General features: G+C 48.8%; 5 protein-coding genes across 5 annotated transcripts; 2 read left to right on the top strand and 3 right to left on the bottom strand.

Moving 5' to 3' along the window:
• Positions 1–456: 456 nt before the first annotated feature.
• Positions 457–2,124, bottom strand: GLAREA_03127 (uncharacterized protein; the record flags this gene model as incomplete). The annotated part of the gene is made up of 5 exons (XM_008088211.1): positions 457–519; positions 645–1,381; positions 1,429–1,675; positions 1,726–1,916; positions 1,974–2,124. The coding sequence occupies 5 exons, from the start codon at positions 2,122–2,124 to the stop codon at positions 457–459; spliced, it is 1,389 nt and encodes a 462-aa protein (XP_008086402.1).
• A 1,920-nt stretch (positions 2,125–4,044) lies between these two features.
• GLAREA_03128 (PH) lies at positions 4,045–4,677 on the bottom strand (the record flags this gene model as incomplete). Its single annotated transcript, XM_008088212.1, has 1 exon — positions 4,045–4,677. One exon carries the CDS (start codon positions 4,675–4,677, stop codon positions 4,045–4,047), a length of 633 nt encoding a protein of 210 aa, XP_008086403.1.
• Positions 4,678–5,187: 510 nt separating this feature from the next.
• On the bottom strand, positions 5,188–8,904 carry GLAREA_03129 (uncharacterized protein; the record flags this gene model as incomplete). The annotated part of the gene is made up of 3 exons (XM_008088213.1): positions 5,188–8,220; positions 8,274–8,695; positions 8,748–8,904. 3 exons carry the CDS (start codon positions 8,902–8,904, stop codon positions 5,188–5,190), a joined length of 3,612 nt encoding a protein of 1,203 aa, XP_008086404.1.
• Positions 8,905–9,682: 778 nt separating this feature from the next.
• On the top strand, positions 9,683–12,038 carry GLAREA_03130 (uncharacterized protein; the record flags this gene model as incomplete). The annotated part of the gene is made up of 3 exons (XM_008088214.1): positions 9,683–9,791; positions 9,839–10,006; positions 10,060–12,038. The coding sequence occupies 3 exons, from the start codon at positions 9,683–9,685 to the stop codon at positions 12,036–12,038; spliced, it is 2,256 nt and encodes a 751-aa protein (XP_008086405.1).
• Positions 12,039–14,239: 2,201 nt separating this feature from the next.
• GLAREA_03131 (uncharacterized protein) lies at positions 14,240–15,117 on the top strand (the record flags this gene model as incomplete). Its single annotated transcript, XM_008088215.1, has 3 exons — positions 14,240–14,444; positions 14,496–15,045; positions 15,096–15,117. The coding sequence occupies 3 exons, from the start codon at positions 14,240–14,242 to the stop codon at positions 15,115–15,117; spliced, it is 777 nt and encodes a 258-aa protein (XP_008086406.1).
• Between the last annotated feature and the right edge of the window lie 1,259 nt (positions 15,118–16,376).

Below are 16,376 nucleotides of genomic sequence, written 5' to 3' on the forward strand. Positions count from 1 at the left end.
AGTTTATAATTACTAAGAAAGAAAGAGAGATAAAGCTAAAGCTCTTTATATATAGAGATAAGGTAAGTTATATATATATATATAACTCTAGTATAGACTATACTAAGTACTATCTTTAAGTCTAATCTATTATATAACTATAGTAGTAAGTTATCTACTTTAGAAGTTTTTAAATATATAGAGAAATATATTACTTACTAGTAAAGTTATTTTTAAATATTTTTCTAGTAATTATACTTACTTAAAGTAAGTTTTAAGTTCTAGACCTTAGAATAAATCTAGTATTTATTTATTTATTGTTTATTATTTATAAAAGTCTCTAATTTTATTTAAGTAGTCTAAATAAAGATAGATAAGTATTTACCTTACTACGTCTATAGTAGTAACTACGACTATACGCCGAACGTAATGTCCTCTAGCAAATCTCCTTGTAATTTATAGATAAAAATGTAAAACTTAATACTGGTTATCGACACAACTCCAAACGCCACTAGACCCTGACTTCGTATGCGCGGCCATCTGCCCAGATGTTAGTAAATTTCATCGCATAAAACGTACATTCGATGATATGTCTAGTACTGGCAGAGATGGCAGGCTCCAGGTAAATGGAGAGGTAGAGTCAAGAAAACGAAAATCAAGCTTACCTCATAGCCAGATGCATACAACCCAACTCCACAAATGATAACACCAAGGATTATCAAAACGAGGTTGACCATCGTAAGCCAGATGTTCTTTCCATCCTTGAACCAGCTCCCACGGTTAATGTAGAACCAGCAGATACCAGGAATACCATACGAAAACCATGATGCAAATAAGGCTGAAATGAAACCGAGCAGATCACTAAACACTGGTATGCTTTCTGCGAGAACGAAAGCTATGATCCAGGAAAAGGTGCCCAGACCAATCCAGGTACCCGTAGCGATCCAGCCACGACTGTGCAAATGACGTGTACCTGAAAACATACGTACGTAGACGTACTTGACAGATACGTGGGCGAAGATAACCCCGGCAATGACAATGGTGGGGAGTGCAATGCCCCAGGCCACCTTCTTCACAATAACGCTGTTACTGCTTAGAGCGGGACTGTCAACGCCTACCCCAGCGTAACGGTAGATTACCAGCGCTGCCACAAGGTACATGGATATGTCTACTGCTTGCAATAGTATGAGAGATTTGGGGTATTCCTTTGGGTCCCGCAATTCACTGATGAAACTGATCCATGCAACATGGCCTCCATACGCAAAGACGATGTTGGACATGCTGTTGAAGGCTGCTGGGAATGACGCAGGATAGGTTCCACGCATCGCATCAGCTGCAGCCTGTGGCGAGACACCCAGAGCAATCATTGTGATCATCACAGCTGATAGAATGCTAGCAAATGCTTGAGGATATTAGCTCGGACCGAGAAATCTAGGGGAGTAGACTGACAAACTATGGAAAGGAAGGAGATGTTCTTCAACGTTCGAGGGATAGAGAGAAGCGTGAATATGACGACACCAACCACTCCCCAGATGATGGTACATGTTGCATGCTCAGTCAGGACATTCATGGCGATAGTAAAAGTCAAAATGTGCGAGGCCATGCAGAAAACCATGTAGATGATGTACGCAATGCCAAAAAGCTCCTTACCCCAAGGGCCAAGGAGCACGCCTCCAATATCCGCATAGTTAATAATCTGTAGATTTTCTCAGCGTGTGACTTTTCAGACACCATGATGATGCTTACGTGCGGATATCTCATCTTGAACTGCCATAGGACATAGCCAGAGTAGGTTGTAAAAATACCGAGACCGATGATGCCAATCAACCCACCAATCAACCCAACTCTGGCCAACACGGCAGGAAGAGAGAGAATACCCAGTGAGATGTTTTCAGCAATCATTACCAGGGCGCCCTGCCACCAAGTCATGGTCTTGTCTTTTGTCGATTGTTAGCCACCTGGGCAGGCCGCGAAAGGGACAAGAAGCCACATACATTGAACTTCACCGCCGGCTTCGTCCCCAAAGGCATCAAGACACTCGGTCTGCTCCTTGCTTTGGGTCGAGGAAACATCATCCGTTGCAGGCCCGATGGGAGAAGGCCCTGGCTTGATGCCATCCCTCTCAGGTTCGTACTTTTCAGCCATCGCACGAGGATATGGTAAGAATTTTCACTGAGTTCGATGTTTCCGTTACTCTGCGATACTACACAAGATGACAAGGTCCGTCTGGAAGAATGACACAAGGACGGCGTCGAAACCAAGTGCCACGCTGGAGGCAAGAATGCGGTCGAGTAGTGCCAATAATATGACGATACAAGCAAAACGTCGAGGGGCCGAGTTCGGGGACGGGAGAAGAGCAGGAAATGGACGATGGACGATGGAAGAAAAGGACACAACACGTTCTGGTGGAGAGGAGTTAAGTAAAAAAAATCGAGAAGCGATGCTACTTCGATGCTATTAGGTCACTGGAGAGAGCCAAGTGGGGATGGTACAGGCCCTTTTTCGCACTTGGGGAGACTGATCTCGTAATGGGATCCGCTGAGGCCGAGTCCCTCGGGCGTCCCTGAGTCGCTACGAAAGTCGTCCGTCTAGACCTTCAAGAGTCGAAGCAATGCGGAGAAGAGGAGGGGCCATGGATGGCATTCGCTCGCAACCACGGTGCTGTCGGCGCTGTCTCTGCAATAAGGATGGAAAGTGAGAGTAACATAGTGGTACGGTGCAGTACAGGACAGTACCGTATCGTCGATGAGAATTTGGAGGCAGGGGCAGGTCATGGTGGAGGCGGCCTTCAGCACCTAGCGTCACCGGTATCCGTATGCCGATAGGGCTGGTCTGGGCACGGCAGTGGTCGCGGAGCCTGGAGGGTAAAAGCCTAGAGGCCCTTCCCACACGACGCACACGTGACGGAGATAGCGACTGCCCCGGTGCCCCCAACTTGGTACCCGGAAGCTCTACACGCGAGGAGGAGCACGGTGTAGTACCTACCGTGTCGACTGCGTGTTACTCTAGGAGATAGTGATATCTGTTTTCTGTCAGTATGGCTCGGATGAACACGCATCACGCCCAGGCCCCGCTGATAGAGCAACAACAACTTTCAAGAGCATTGCGAACACAGACTCTACTATTCGCCAGAACGGGTTCTCCAAACAAGATTTTAGAGGGAAGAGACAAAATCAAGAGTAACCCACAAGACAAGACCTGCATATGATTCCCTACCTGGGGATCCCTGGGGATCTAGGTAGTGTCCATGAGAAGTGTATAAGATGCAAGCCTTGGTACCTCAGCATCGGCACTTAACAAGCCCTTACAGTAACAAAGACTCAGTGCCTTCCAAGTTGCGTCTGGGGGCATCGTCGATTTCATCCTTGCCCCGCAAACAGCCGCTCTTAGCAAGCGCACCTGCATAAAAGCTTATACACAACAAACAGCACTTAGTAGTAGCATTGCTGGGCACAGAATGTTGAGTAGCAACATAGTGGTACAGTAGCACTGAGGTAGTAAACGCGGGGAGGGCTACTTGTCGCGGAAGAGTCGTTCTGGCTAGCCAGCTTTGGTACCAAATGTTGTGTTGCTTGCCGAGATTGCTTTCAACCATGGAGAATCACCACCACACCAATAGAATGATGTCAGTCGAAAATATCACTCGCAATCCCAAATCGAGGGGTCCGGACATGCTCGGAAACGACACAATACCAACGACATATGTAGGGACAGAACAATATCCGAATGTTTTTTCATGGTCAATTATCTCGAATCGTCGCTTCCCGCATCCGAAATGCATCTCAAAGGCATGGCCCTGCTATTCTGCGGCCTAGGTACACCCGCACACCTTGAGCATGGTCTGGCTTTGCTAAGGCATACACATACGAGCCGGAGGATAGAACCGTACGGCATGACAGCATCGGTGCCTCGACATTGCGGGCTCTGGGGAGATGGAGCTGAACAATATGGGCCCGTCCGAGCAGGACTTCACTGCCATCCCCCGAGTAATATCATCCCCTTCACAAATGTCCTTAGACATAAATGCTTCCTGGCCTCGTTCTCTTGTTGGGCGGTCGTCCCAGATCACCCTCGTATAATCTGTCCACCAAACAGATCACTTAAACTCAACCTCCGCCCATTTCTTTCCGAGCTTTGCATGTTCTCTCCAGTATCCTTAGCATTGACTTCTTCCCATTTCTCCCGTATGAGTCTGCAGTTGACCTCCCTGGTATCTGACTTATCCGCGTGAATAAAAAACCCCAACATCTTCATACCTTCCTCTCCGTCTCCCTTCACACCAACCATGAGAAACTCGTCCGTGATTTCCACATTTTCGACCGTGCTCAGATCCAACATCAAGTTTTCCAGTCCTCTTCTATTGAGCACTACAATACAGTAGTTCGCAGCAGCCCCTGCGCTTGCCGGCGACAGCTGGCAAACGAAGAGAGTGCCTTCCGTGTCCGTTTTGAGCCAGGACGTGGTAGAGGGAGAGTAGGTATAGATTTGCGCAGACGGGGCGATGGAAAGTATGGTTTGGATCGAGGGCCGATAGCGACGGAGGACGGAGAGGTTGAGCTCTGTGTTGGAGCGGCTGGGAACATTGGATTCGAAGAACGCCTCCGAGTCATAATCTGAGGTTTGTATCGCGACAGGATGAGTTTGTGCGGATGGATTCTGATGGCCTCGGCGCGCTTTGCGAGGCGTTACGTTTGCCATTTTGAGGATTGACGTGGTTCTAAGATGCTTGACTGAATTGCAAAAGGTGACCGCTTGTAGGCTGGAGGGAAGGGCGTTATAAGTCTTGAGTTCTTTGCGAGGTTGGCGTCGTGCTGAGTTCTAATAAGGTTCGCGCTTTAGTTGATCATAAAAGCAATGGTTGGGGTGGAGGGATGTGAGGACGAATGATACATGGCAATCAATATTCACGATTGACATATGAGGTTGTTTGGATGCCCCACTTTTAGAGACATGTCCGTGAAGCTTCCTTGGCTCCCTTGACAAAAAACTCACACCAGTAATGTACGTATAAATACACTAAACCTCGTTGTGATAGAAAAACAGCTTGTTTCTGAGCATCATCTCCATTTCAGGAAAGGCTTTTCCTCATCAACAAATAATGCCTCAGTTTGTCACGTTATGCATAGACCGAGGAGCTACTGGTTTGTATCATTACTACTATATTTGAATTACATGTTGAGAGAGTAACCTGCTGCCAGAAGAAGCTTGTTAGGTCTCAACTGAAGGCCCGGCTTTGTCGATTTCCCCAATGAGACTAGCAGTAACCTGCAGGTTCTCAGCACCACTCAAGGCCTTAGCTACCATAGTCTCATGTCGCTCTCTCACAATACGCCGTAGCGCACTTACAAGAAATCCAGACACCAGCTCCACGGACCACGTTTCCGGTATCAGACTCAGGACATGCCCAACTTCGAACCAGCCACCAAATCTCTCAAGCAGACTGCTCGTCTGCTCTACCCTGTTGCTGATATCCTCAATTCGGAGGAATTCTGAAAGTAGATGATCGAATAATTTAGCTTGTTCTTCACGTGAAGGTAATTTCTCTCTTGCCATAGTTCCAGAAATGGGGTGGTAAATACTTGATCCGCCTAAAAGGCAGTAATTTATCGCTGTATCGTAATCACCTAGACCATGAGTCAACAAACGAAGTGCTTCTTCGTGACGCGACTGGCGTCCATCAAGTATGATCACCTCTGGCACAAGCTCATTCGTATATGGTGCTATTCGCTCAAGTATAGAGGCCACATCGTACCGAGATGCGGAACCTTGGCTTCCACCAAGAAGTTGTAGAAGCCGAAGCCGACTGTGCCACCATTCTTCGTCGATAGTGTTATCAGTGATGAATTGTCGGTATGTAGGTTTCGGGGGACGAAGAGCTCGGTAAGACTCGTAGGTCATAGCCAACGAGCTTCTAGCTTCAGGCGACTCTTCAAGTTTGGTGGTTACAATATCCAAATAGTATGCGATCAACTCGTTGATGTATTCCGCATGATTCTTTGTAAATACTAGGTACTCCAGGTACTCCTTTACAGATCCCGGAGCACCTTCTCGGAGAATTTGAACGACTTGGCTGGGCTCAAATTTGACTTGACTACGATCCTCGGCAAAAACCTGGACACCAAGTCTAGGATTACGGGCGGCCAGCCAGACGCCGTACTCTTTCACGACTGCTCCGTTCCGAATCTTGGTCAAATACTCTCTCACTCGTTGTTCACCATCTCGAAACTCTCCGGTCTCATCAGCACCGCTCTCGACGATGCGCCTCCAAGTTCGTAAAACGTCACCGGCCATCTTGCGGCTCTGATATAGACGACTCAGTACATACAGGCGATTGTGGGATTCTAGGATAGAGACCGCTCTTTCGAAGCAGTCAACGCCGTGGTCCACCAAGTCGTATAGGTCGGCGCGAGCCGATTTCCCCCTTGCATGGCCAGGTGGAGATGATTTGTCGAGTTGTAATAGAACGAACAAGAGAGATGCATCAATGCTGCGAAATATTTCTTGCTCATTTCCTATACTGCCAAAGCCTTTCTTTTTCCGCCAAGCAGATAGAAATCTTTTCAAAAACCGAAGAACATCTGCTGATAGCCTGGATTCGTTGATCGACTCGGAACCAGCGGAGTCAGGTCGCATGCTGCCAATAAATCTGTAAGCATCATCTCTCACACCACCATGAACCCATATGCCGGTGCTGCCCTCGATAATCTCATGTCTAAGGTATGGAACAACTGATAATACTACACGTGGATCAAGCGAGCCATCGAGCAAAGCTTCTTCGCACACGTTATAATCAGATATAGAGCAGTCCTCAGGCTCGGAGTTGAGGATACTCATTAAAATGATCAAACCCACTCGTTGTTTAAGGTATCCAAGACTGACGAATTCTGTCTCCGTCTTTGCCTCTCGGCCACGGAGAGAATTTAGCAGCTCGATCAATTTTTGCCTATCGACTGAGCCGTACGCTGTTGGAGCCAACCCTTCACTTTTCATTGTCGAGGTGATAACTGCATCAAGCTGCAAAGCCAAAGGATTCCGAGCCACCCACCATACAGTTTTTCCAGACCAAACCACTACGCCTGTCTGTGCTTCACCAAGTCTTTGTGCAAATTTCTGCTCCTCTACGTTTCGCTGGTTCTCCCACTCTTTGGACAGAGAGTCGGTGTTCTCAAAGAGCTCTCTTTCGCCGGATACACGCTCCAACGAGCTCGCAGTCCGCGAATCCAGATTCTTAAGGGAAAGCGTTGATGCATCGATCGAGCGCGTCGCAAAAGGCTGAAAGCGCTTCAAGCGAAGCCTCTCTGTGACCTCAGGGAATGCTACCTTATTCGTGCCAATTATAGAACGGATACCAATAGGTTTGGGGCCTCTCGCCCATTCCGGTGGCTCCAGCCAGAATTTCTCCATGGCACTTTCGCCAGGGTTCATATCCCACCTCTGGATTTCAAGGCCGTGACGCACCTCGTCGCCGATCGTCCTTCCCATAGACGCCAGTACGAAGCCCTCTTCATCTTGGTCCATACTTGTAGCAGTTGGCTCAACGCCAACTCCACGGCCAACAACTACAATTTCCTCAGGATATATGCCAAATTCTAAGGTCGGCCGCGTAACTTCTCCCTCAAGACTGACGAACATACCAACCCCCGGATCCTCCTTGCCTGTTCCGGTTACTAAGAGAAACTCCTGTGGTGTAGGCGAGGTAATATGTGGCTTGAGGTATACAGGGGGTGGTACCGGCGTTTGTGCACGAGGAGCTGCTGCGATTGAAGCAGATGAATCAACGGAAGATTCATCGGGTGGTGGAGGAAGGGCTTTGTTGGTTGCCGGACTTGGTTCGCGCGATGGTTGTGTAATTGAAGCTACAGCTGGGGCAGGTGATGATTCTCGGAAGAGCCTGTCCGGCGTTTCTCGCCCCGTTTGATCTGTACTTCTAGCATAACTATGTCGACGTGAACCACCACTTATAAACGCGCCTAGACTGGTACTACGACCATGGCCCCTATCGTCTAGTCCTGAATACTGTCCCTGGGCTGACGAGGTACTTCTGGAGATCCCGCCAGTTCCACTGCCAGATATGTCTTCTACTCGACCACCCCCACCTTGCGAATCATCCAGTGAGGAGATGGGAAACAAAGGTATCTTGAGCAATCTCTCAACATCCAGAAGTGCGTAGGAGCGTGTGTTGGCAACACATGCAAAAGATTCCCTTCTGACCGATATTGTGCTTCCTGCGAAATCGATGATCTACGCCAGTCAACTTGGGAAACTTTGTAGGTAGACAATACCAGGCAATTTACCTTGTGAGGACGCGCATCTTCCTCGCCAATTTTGATCACTCTCATTTTCTTATTGAGTGACACCAGAACTGTGACGAAAGATGCGCCATCTCGACGGGCACGAGACGTGAGATCAGTGTTCAAATCAATTCCACCAATCCAATTACATGGCCGAATTTGCTGCGTTCCAAACACTGGACTGAGTTCCGGCAGGGAGTAGAAAGTCACGGTGGAGTTGCATAATATACAGGCCTTGTTGACTTGTGGTAACAGCAGGATTTGTTGTATGCCGGGTCTGGTAGAACTGGATGGTTCATGGTAGGCAGGCAGTAGCCTAGAGGCCAGAATGTACGATGGCTGTGCTGCTTCATCATCCGGGTCGGGGGGTATTTGGACAAAATGAAGCAGCTCCGACGCGGACGTACCTACGTAGAGGTTTTGGTCTGAGATGGGATTTAGCAGTTGCGCCGCAAAGAACAGAGCGTACCTACCTACCCAAGAACTCCACGCAGGTTATCTGAATGTCGTGCCCATCTCCATCAGCAGAGAGGGGTACATCTTCGAGCAAAGATCGTAGAACGAAGGGACCGGTTTCTGGGGCTGGTTGAGCAGGAGGAGAGCCGACACGCTCTTCCTCGTCACTCGAGCGCATGTCTACGGCGACAGCAGTTGAATGTGCGCAGAAAGCTCAGAAGACAGCGCCGAGAGCCATCCCGTCGTGTAAACACAGTTGGCAAGCCGAAACCAGGAATCGTGATGCTTCGAGTCGCAATGGATGAGTCGCGGACGGACGAGGGAGGTCTTCGTAACCCACAGCACGCAAGGCTGAAGACCGATGGGGACGGGCCGGCTGTAACTTGAATTGTCATGGTGTGTACATAAGGTTAGTACGGCGGGACATGGAGACAATGTTGGTAATTTGCATAGGGCGGGCTCTGTGTTTGGTTTGTAGAGTGACTTTTATGAAGTGATCAATGATTAGAGTCTCTAAATGTCCACGAGCAACGAATATTCATCACGTCTTGATGTTGTCCCTTTTAATCGAAGCCATTCTTTTACCGGGTCGAAAAGGTCTTTTCGTCCCTGAAAATAGTCGTATCGATGTACCGTCCCTTCGCTTGCCCTCTGCAAGCCCGTGTCACCGTCTGTTGGTTGCTACAGGGTTCACAAGCGCCTAAAGAACACCTGTGCATGTGAGGCTGTTGAAGTGCAGCAACATTCACTGTTGCGACAAATGCTTCCAGCTACCACAAGCTCATCGATTGCTAGACCCCAAGGTGTTAGCAAGCCCGCTCAATTCGCGCCATAGCATACACTTTGCTTGACAGCATAAATCTTTCGTCCTCCCAGCCTGGACATGAGCACACGCTGGCTACCAGCTGGGTGTGAAAACAAACCTGTCTCGTCCGCTTCCTTTACATAGTTTTACAATGGCCAGTCTTGAGGATTCCCCCCCAGAAGATGCGACCAGTCTTCCGCTGGCGTTAAATGTACAAGCCGAGGACAACAAATTTCAAAAGGCAATTTCCGCCTGGCGGAGTGAGTAGGCCCACCGGGATGGATGTGCTTGCACTAACTTCCTACAGATATTGACTTGACATCTTTGATTCCTAGCCTGGATAACACTGCTTCGGAAATTGTACAGTATCAGCGGGACTCGACGACCCAGCGAAAAGACTTAGCGCAGAAGACCAAAGACTTTAGGAAGCTTGATGATGCTGGAAAGCTGGCTGAAGTAAAGGGATTGCTCAAGGGTTTGTTATCGCTGTTGTGAATGCTAGGGAGGGTGCTAACTAACATGGCACAGCGTACCAAACATTCATCGATTTGCTCACCAACCACTCAAAGTCAACCAATTCCGCCTTTCTCCAGGTCTATTCATCGCTTTCGGAAGCACCCGATCCATACCCTCTGCTTGAAGCTTCTGTCGATTCGCTCCTTTTGTCTGAAGATACCTTACCGAAAGTTACTCAAGAAAACGAACATCTGCAGAAAAATATCAGCAAGCTCACATCGCAATTGGAGGAGACAGAGTCCCGGTTAGCAACAGAGAGAAGTGCGCGCAAGGTCTTGGAAGATGGATTGGAATCTCGAGTTAAGGATGTTGAGAGCTCCTGGGCAGCCGTGCTTGAGGAGAAGAAAGATAATTGGGAAGCGAAGGAGAAGCTCTTGGAGGACAAAGTTGAATCACAGGACCGCCTACTGAGCGAAATAAAAGCTAGTTACGAGGTCACCCAACGACTTGGCCAAGCAGATAATGACGAGGATGGCAATGGACGAGGGCATGTCACGAGTGCTGAATTGGAAATGGTAAACTCGGATCTCGAGAGAACGAGTGTACGCTTGGCCGAAGTGGAATCGCGCAACGAACAACTTCGTATGGAATTGGCGCAGGCAGCGTCTCAGCTCCCAAGCCAGCCAGCAATCAATTTGGAGGATGATCCTGGGTTCATGCGAATGCGATCTGAGAACTCGTCGCTTTTGAGGAAATTGGATGCTGCTCGGGTTGAGAAAGATACTAGGAAAAGAGAGCTAGACGGCAAGCTACGATCTCTTGAGAGGGAGACAGGGTTACTAAAGGAGGAACGGAATGCCCTCAAAGCAAAGATCCACAAGTGGAATGATTACGATGATATCAAGCAGGAGCTGGAAGTGCTGAAGAGTATAGAATTCTCCACAGGGGATGATGAAGAAGGAGACGGAATAATGACTGCGAGACTAAACAACCCAGAAAATCTCGATGATTCGGCACTCGCACGACCGAAAGGCGAAACTCTAGAGCAATTGCTCTTGGCTCGAAACAAGAAGTTGAGTGACGAATTGACGATTCTGCGCGTGTCTCACCAAGACCTTCAAAACAGGCTCCAGTCAATGGAGGAGGACTTGTCTCGCACTCGAGATGACCTCCAGAAAGCCCAGCATCTAAATTCGACACTAGAAAATGACCTGGTCAATGTGCAACAGGATACCGCCAGTGCGTACCCGTCCGAGGCGTCAGTTGCGGGTACATACGCTAGTCGATATCCTCAGTCTGCGGCAAATCATCTATTGGGAGGCCGTAAAAAGCAAATTTCCCCAACGTCTTCTATCATCTCGGGCTTCGACCCAAGGTCGCAGGCATCCTTAGGTACAACCTCCCTTGAAGCCCTGAGATCTGGTGAACCCGTTGGTGGGGGGTCTGGGATTCTTCCCATGATTACTGCTCAGCGTGATCGATTTAAGCAGAGAAATACTCAGCTCGAAAACGAGCTTTCAGAAGTCCATCGGACATTGTCGTCATTGCGACAAGAAGTTGCCTCTCTGCAAAAGGACAATCTTAACCTTTACGAGAAGACCAGATATGTATCGACTTATAATCGCGGAGGTCAACCAGCTTCATCTGCATCGTCATATGCCACTAATCCCAACCCGTCCACAGTCCAGATGTCTTCTACCAGCTCATCAGGTCTAGCATTGGATCGTTATAGGTCAGCGTACGAATCCAACATCTCGCCATTCGCTGCTTTCAGAGGTCGAGAATCGACGCGGGCCTACAAACGCATGAGCCTGCCCGAACGTGTGGTCTATTCAATTACAAGAATGGTGTTAGCAACACGCTCGAGTCGCAATCTGTTTGCTGGGTATTGTCTTGCCTTGCATGTTCTTGTCTTTTTCTCCTTGTACTACACCATGAGCGTTGATGATTCTCACGGAACTCACGTGGCTGCGGCTGCTGCCGCTGCAGGGCCGCTGAATACTGCCAAAGACAATGATTGGCATCAAGACCGGTTTAGCGGCCAGGACTGATAGACACGGTTCATAGGGATGCGCCTGACACACCGAATGGGCAGACGATCGATCGCTCGGATGTGTATCTTTGGTTAGAAACTATTGTACATTATAAATCACATGTATTTTACCCTTTCCCTTTCTCTCTCTTCGTTGTGTCCGCTCCTTGATGCATATTTGCGGGGTATGGTCGGGAACTGGCCGCTATGGTGGCTCTAGACTACCAGAATATGAAGTAGAGTCAGGCCACGTCCTGATACCAAGGGCGCTTGTGTTCTATCCATACGGACGACGAGATGGTGTCTTGCATATTGCGGGCAAATAAGGTTCACTCTGGTTGCAACTTGCAAGAGCCGCACCAGGGCTTGCCAGGATGTATGCTATGGTGGGGGTGCTTGTAAGCGCTCGTGTTAGGTCTAAGAATAGCAATGCTCAACACCTAACCAATCATTCTGCAAAGAAGCCGAATGGAATCATCTTCGCCGAAGATTTTCTAATCCTTGGACTGAACTGCCAGGTCTACTCTTCCACGGCTGGTGGGCCGCCTGATGGGGGATCTACTCTATCGATAAGGCTGCTTGCGAAGCGGCCGTGGTCAGTGTGCCAACCAGCGTTGTCATACCAAGTTCTTTCATAGCTGTCGTATGTGTTCTGTCGCGCGTTTGCAAAGGGCGACTTGGACGGTTTGGCAACGTCTTGGACTCGCGAGCTAGCTACTGATGTAGCTTGACTATCATGTAGACACCAATGTCTGTTTGATTGAAGGATCTGTCAAAGTTATAATGAGTCCGGTGTGAGAAACGGTCGATGGGCCGTCAGCACCTTTTATTTATTTTGATCATGCATGTTAGTCAGGAGCAAAGGCAATGGCGTGCCGAAAGACTAATCGAGTATTGTTTACACTTGACCCGAGTAGTGCCACGTCCCGAGCAGACTCTCAAGCCGCACAGCTCAGACCGGTAGTACCTACCTGGGTACCTAGGTACCTAGTATGTTGTAAAGCTGCCTTTTGTAGTTCTATTCTCGAGCCAGCGTTAGACCTAGAAAGAAGGTCATGACTTTAAGCGAAGGTTGGTTGGTGTTCGCAGAAAGTTTGAGAATGGATGTTTGCTTCGTCTACCTACGCATCCGAGCCGCAAGAAGCTGCCTCCGTAGATGTTGCTCGTGCGTTCTTGGTTGCACAGTTGTATTCGCTCACTCGGTGTTCTCAGACTACGGCCTGTGTACGGATTCTACGGACTGCCTAGCGGTCGTTCTAGGCCAGGATCAGAGTTGCTCTTAGGTTTGATAGACGGAGTGCAGGCTTCCAGACATTGTGGGTTTGGAGTGCGCACAGCTTCGTGCCGGCTTTCATTTGGTGTGGGTGGAAGATCTGGGGAATGGCGATGGGGTTGGCTGGCAGAATTGTCGGTCAAACAGGCTACGACAGCTTCAACATAAATTTCACGGCAACGACGACAGTGACAGCACGATCACTCGAGGGCGGAATGGCGAATTACTAGAGAAAAGGCGCGAGTAGGAAAGCTTGAAAGACAGCAAACTGCCAAACCGTCGACGCGTGCCACCACCACCCACTCGTTGCTCTCCGCTTCGCCAAGGTCCAACCAACCAACCAACCTCCACCTCCACCTCCACCTCCAACTACTGGCAGTGGCAGATCGCCCACCGTCCCCCCTGTACCCGCAACACACGTCTGCTCGCTTGCTGGTTCTGTCCGGCGAGCCAGCCAATCTATCATCCGTCAGCGCTTCGATGCATCCCAGCTGCGCCTCCCATTATAGATCTTCTTACCTTGCCGCCGGCACCATAATTGCACTTGCTGGGGATCGTTCTTGACCTTTCCGCCTACCGCTTGCTCTGGCGGTAGCGAGGACGACCAACCTCATTGACGCCGTCAGTGACAGGATTAGAGTGCGTCCACACCCTTCGCGGTACCGAAGTACAGATGGTCGAGCTAGACGGGTGTATAAGACGCTTTGGTATCCCGCTGCATCTGGATGGTAAACGGTCTCATTTCTTTTATATCCGTGCGATTTTCTCCTCTCTCGTCCTCGCCCTCCTCCATTACCTCTCACCATCTATATTAATTGGACATCTCTCTTGTTTGGTGTGGTGTTTTGATTAATTGTGTTCTGGTTTCCTTACGTCGATTCGCGGCCCACGCTACCTTCAACCTCCTGTTAATCTAATCAACTTCGTTGTGTTATACTTTCTACATCATGCTTTCTCAGATTTGGATGGCCTCGGCGCTGTGCGCGGTTGCTCTGGCTGCTCCATCACTAGCGCCTGGTGCTGCTGCTCGACCCGAGGAAATGAAAGTGTTGTCGCAATACTTCCAGATGCTGGCGACGAAGGTGCAAGCAGGAAAGATGATGGGAATGGTTCCTGTGTGTGACTTGTCAAAGGCTGTGTTACCAGTTGCTGGTGAGTTCCATGAACCCGTCCTACATGGGACCACACTGATGAGATATAAAGCTCCCACCAACCTACCACTCCCATCTGCAGGCATGTCTTTGAAGCATGTTGCCATCGGCCGAGGAACACAAAACTATACATGTTCGCAAACAAACGCAACAGCTGCTCCAACCGCTGTCGGTGCCGTCGCCACGCTTTTCAACGCCAGCTGTGTAGCCTCAACTTACCCCGATCTACTAGCAATGATTCCTAAAGTCGCTTTAGAGTTCAACATGACTGCCAACCAAAAGATTCTTTCGCCCTCCAACCTCGCAATTAGTGGACAACACTACTTCACAAACCTTACCACCCCTCTATTTGACTTGGACACCACAGCAATGAAGTTGGGTGTTGCGCCCTGCCAGAAGAACTCATCCATTCCAGCACCTACGGATGCTCCCGTGGGTCAAAACGGACTGGGACTTGGTGCCGTCCCATGGCTCAAGCTGACCACTCGAAGTGGCGCGACAGGTGACCTTGCAGAGGTATACAGAGTCAACACTGCTGGTGGAAGCCCCCCTAAAGTGTGTGCTGGCATGCCAGAGACATTCCAAGTTGAATACGCTGCTGAGTAAGTCATTTCTATGTGATATTACTGCTCATTGACTAATCAAGAAACAGGTACTGGTTTTACGAATCATAAACAAATTTGGAAATGGATCTTTGAAATATAGTGCTTTAATTTGTCTACATACCCTGGCGTTGCATCTGGCATGGCGTTTTTTGAGTGGTATTATTGAAGACCAAGTTGGCATTCGAGCCAGTAGAAAAGATGGCCGGATTAGCTGGTGTATCTATGGAGTAAAAATAATACATATCATGACAAGCCCAACTCTGGAGACAACGCAATGTGCTAGTTTGGTGTATTCTTTTCATTTGCTATTACTGTGTGCATTCACATACTCCATCTCTCTAGACACCATTCATGTTCAATAGGACTCTTCATAGCTGTCTCCACTGGATCCAGCTAGATTACTCTTTGATCCATTGATTTCTACAAGCATATCACGGTACTAAGCCAACGGACGTGCGGCTGACGCCGAGCCACATGTTCGTTCGCATAGACCTGTCTCCAGCTTCATGTGTGGGCCTGAAACTTCACGGACTGTACACTTCTTGCGGATAAATGCGCGCGATCAAGACCTAAAGAAGAATGATGCGTCGAGACACGAGGGAGGGCATGCGTATAGATTTGCCTAAAAAGGGAACCATTATTTAAGCATGTTGTAAACAAATTTTAGCCGCACGTCGGCCGTGACCTAGTGTCCTAGCTTGTAGTATTCTGTGAAAATCGCCGAGATGGGAGGAGGTATCAATTCTAACTTTGAGAGCAGATTGAGTGAGACTCGTGCTTTAAAATAGTCCCCATATCTTTATTTATTTTCTATAGTTTCCAAACAATCCAGAGCTACACAGAATAGTAACTTTTCAGCATACCTAACCTTTTAGCCCTGGTTATGCTTATTTAGGGCCCTCACGAGGGAATGATATCTAGACATGGAGTTATGATCTCTCGGTGAACCCTTGAGGCAGATCATACACCCACGCGATCGGTAATTTTTGAAACCGGATCTCCATGGTCCACGGTGCACGAGAGGCTCTGTGAGTAATTTATGTCAACATGGCCTGAGTGAGATGCTGCCAAGGTATCTTCGTATGCTGAGACTCGGAATCATATGTGAACCAGACCTTTGGGTCTGACATGGCATGCCCATAGACGAGGCTCTGGGCGGATAGAATCTAGTTGTCCAGCTTCCGATGCGGACTGTTTGTGACAGAAGAAAAGACTGTTGCTTAGAAGTTAAAGAGTGTATAGAAGCCTGGATCTCCCGGACTTATCTGAGTAGGCTTGAGGATGGCAATGTTTCGTGTTAAAAATACCCAAACGTAGATGAGCAGCCG

This window comes from Glarea lozoyensis (genome assembly GCF_000409485.1).
Source record: "Glarea lozoyensis ATCC 20868 chromosome Unknown GLAREA6, whole genome shotgun sequence".
In the NCBI taxonomy this organism is placed as follows: Eukaryota; Fungi; Ascomycota; class Leotiomycetes; order Helotiales; family Helotiaceae; genus Glarea; species Glarea lozoyensis.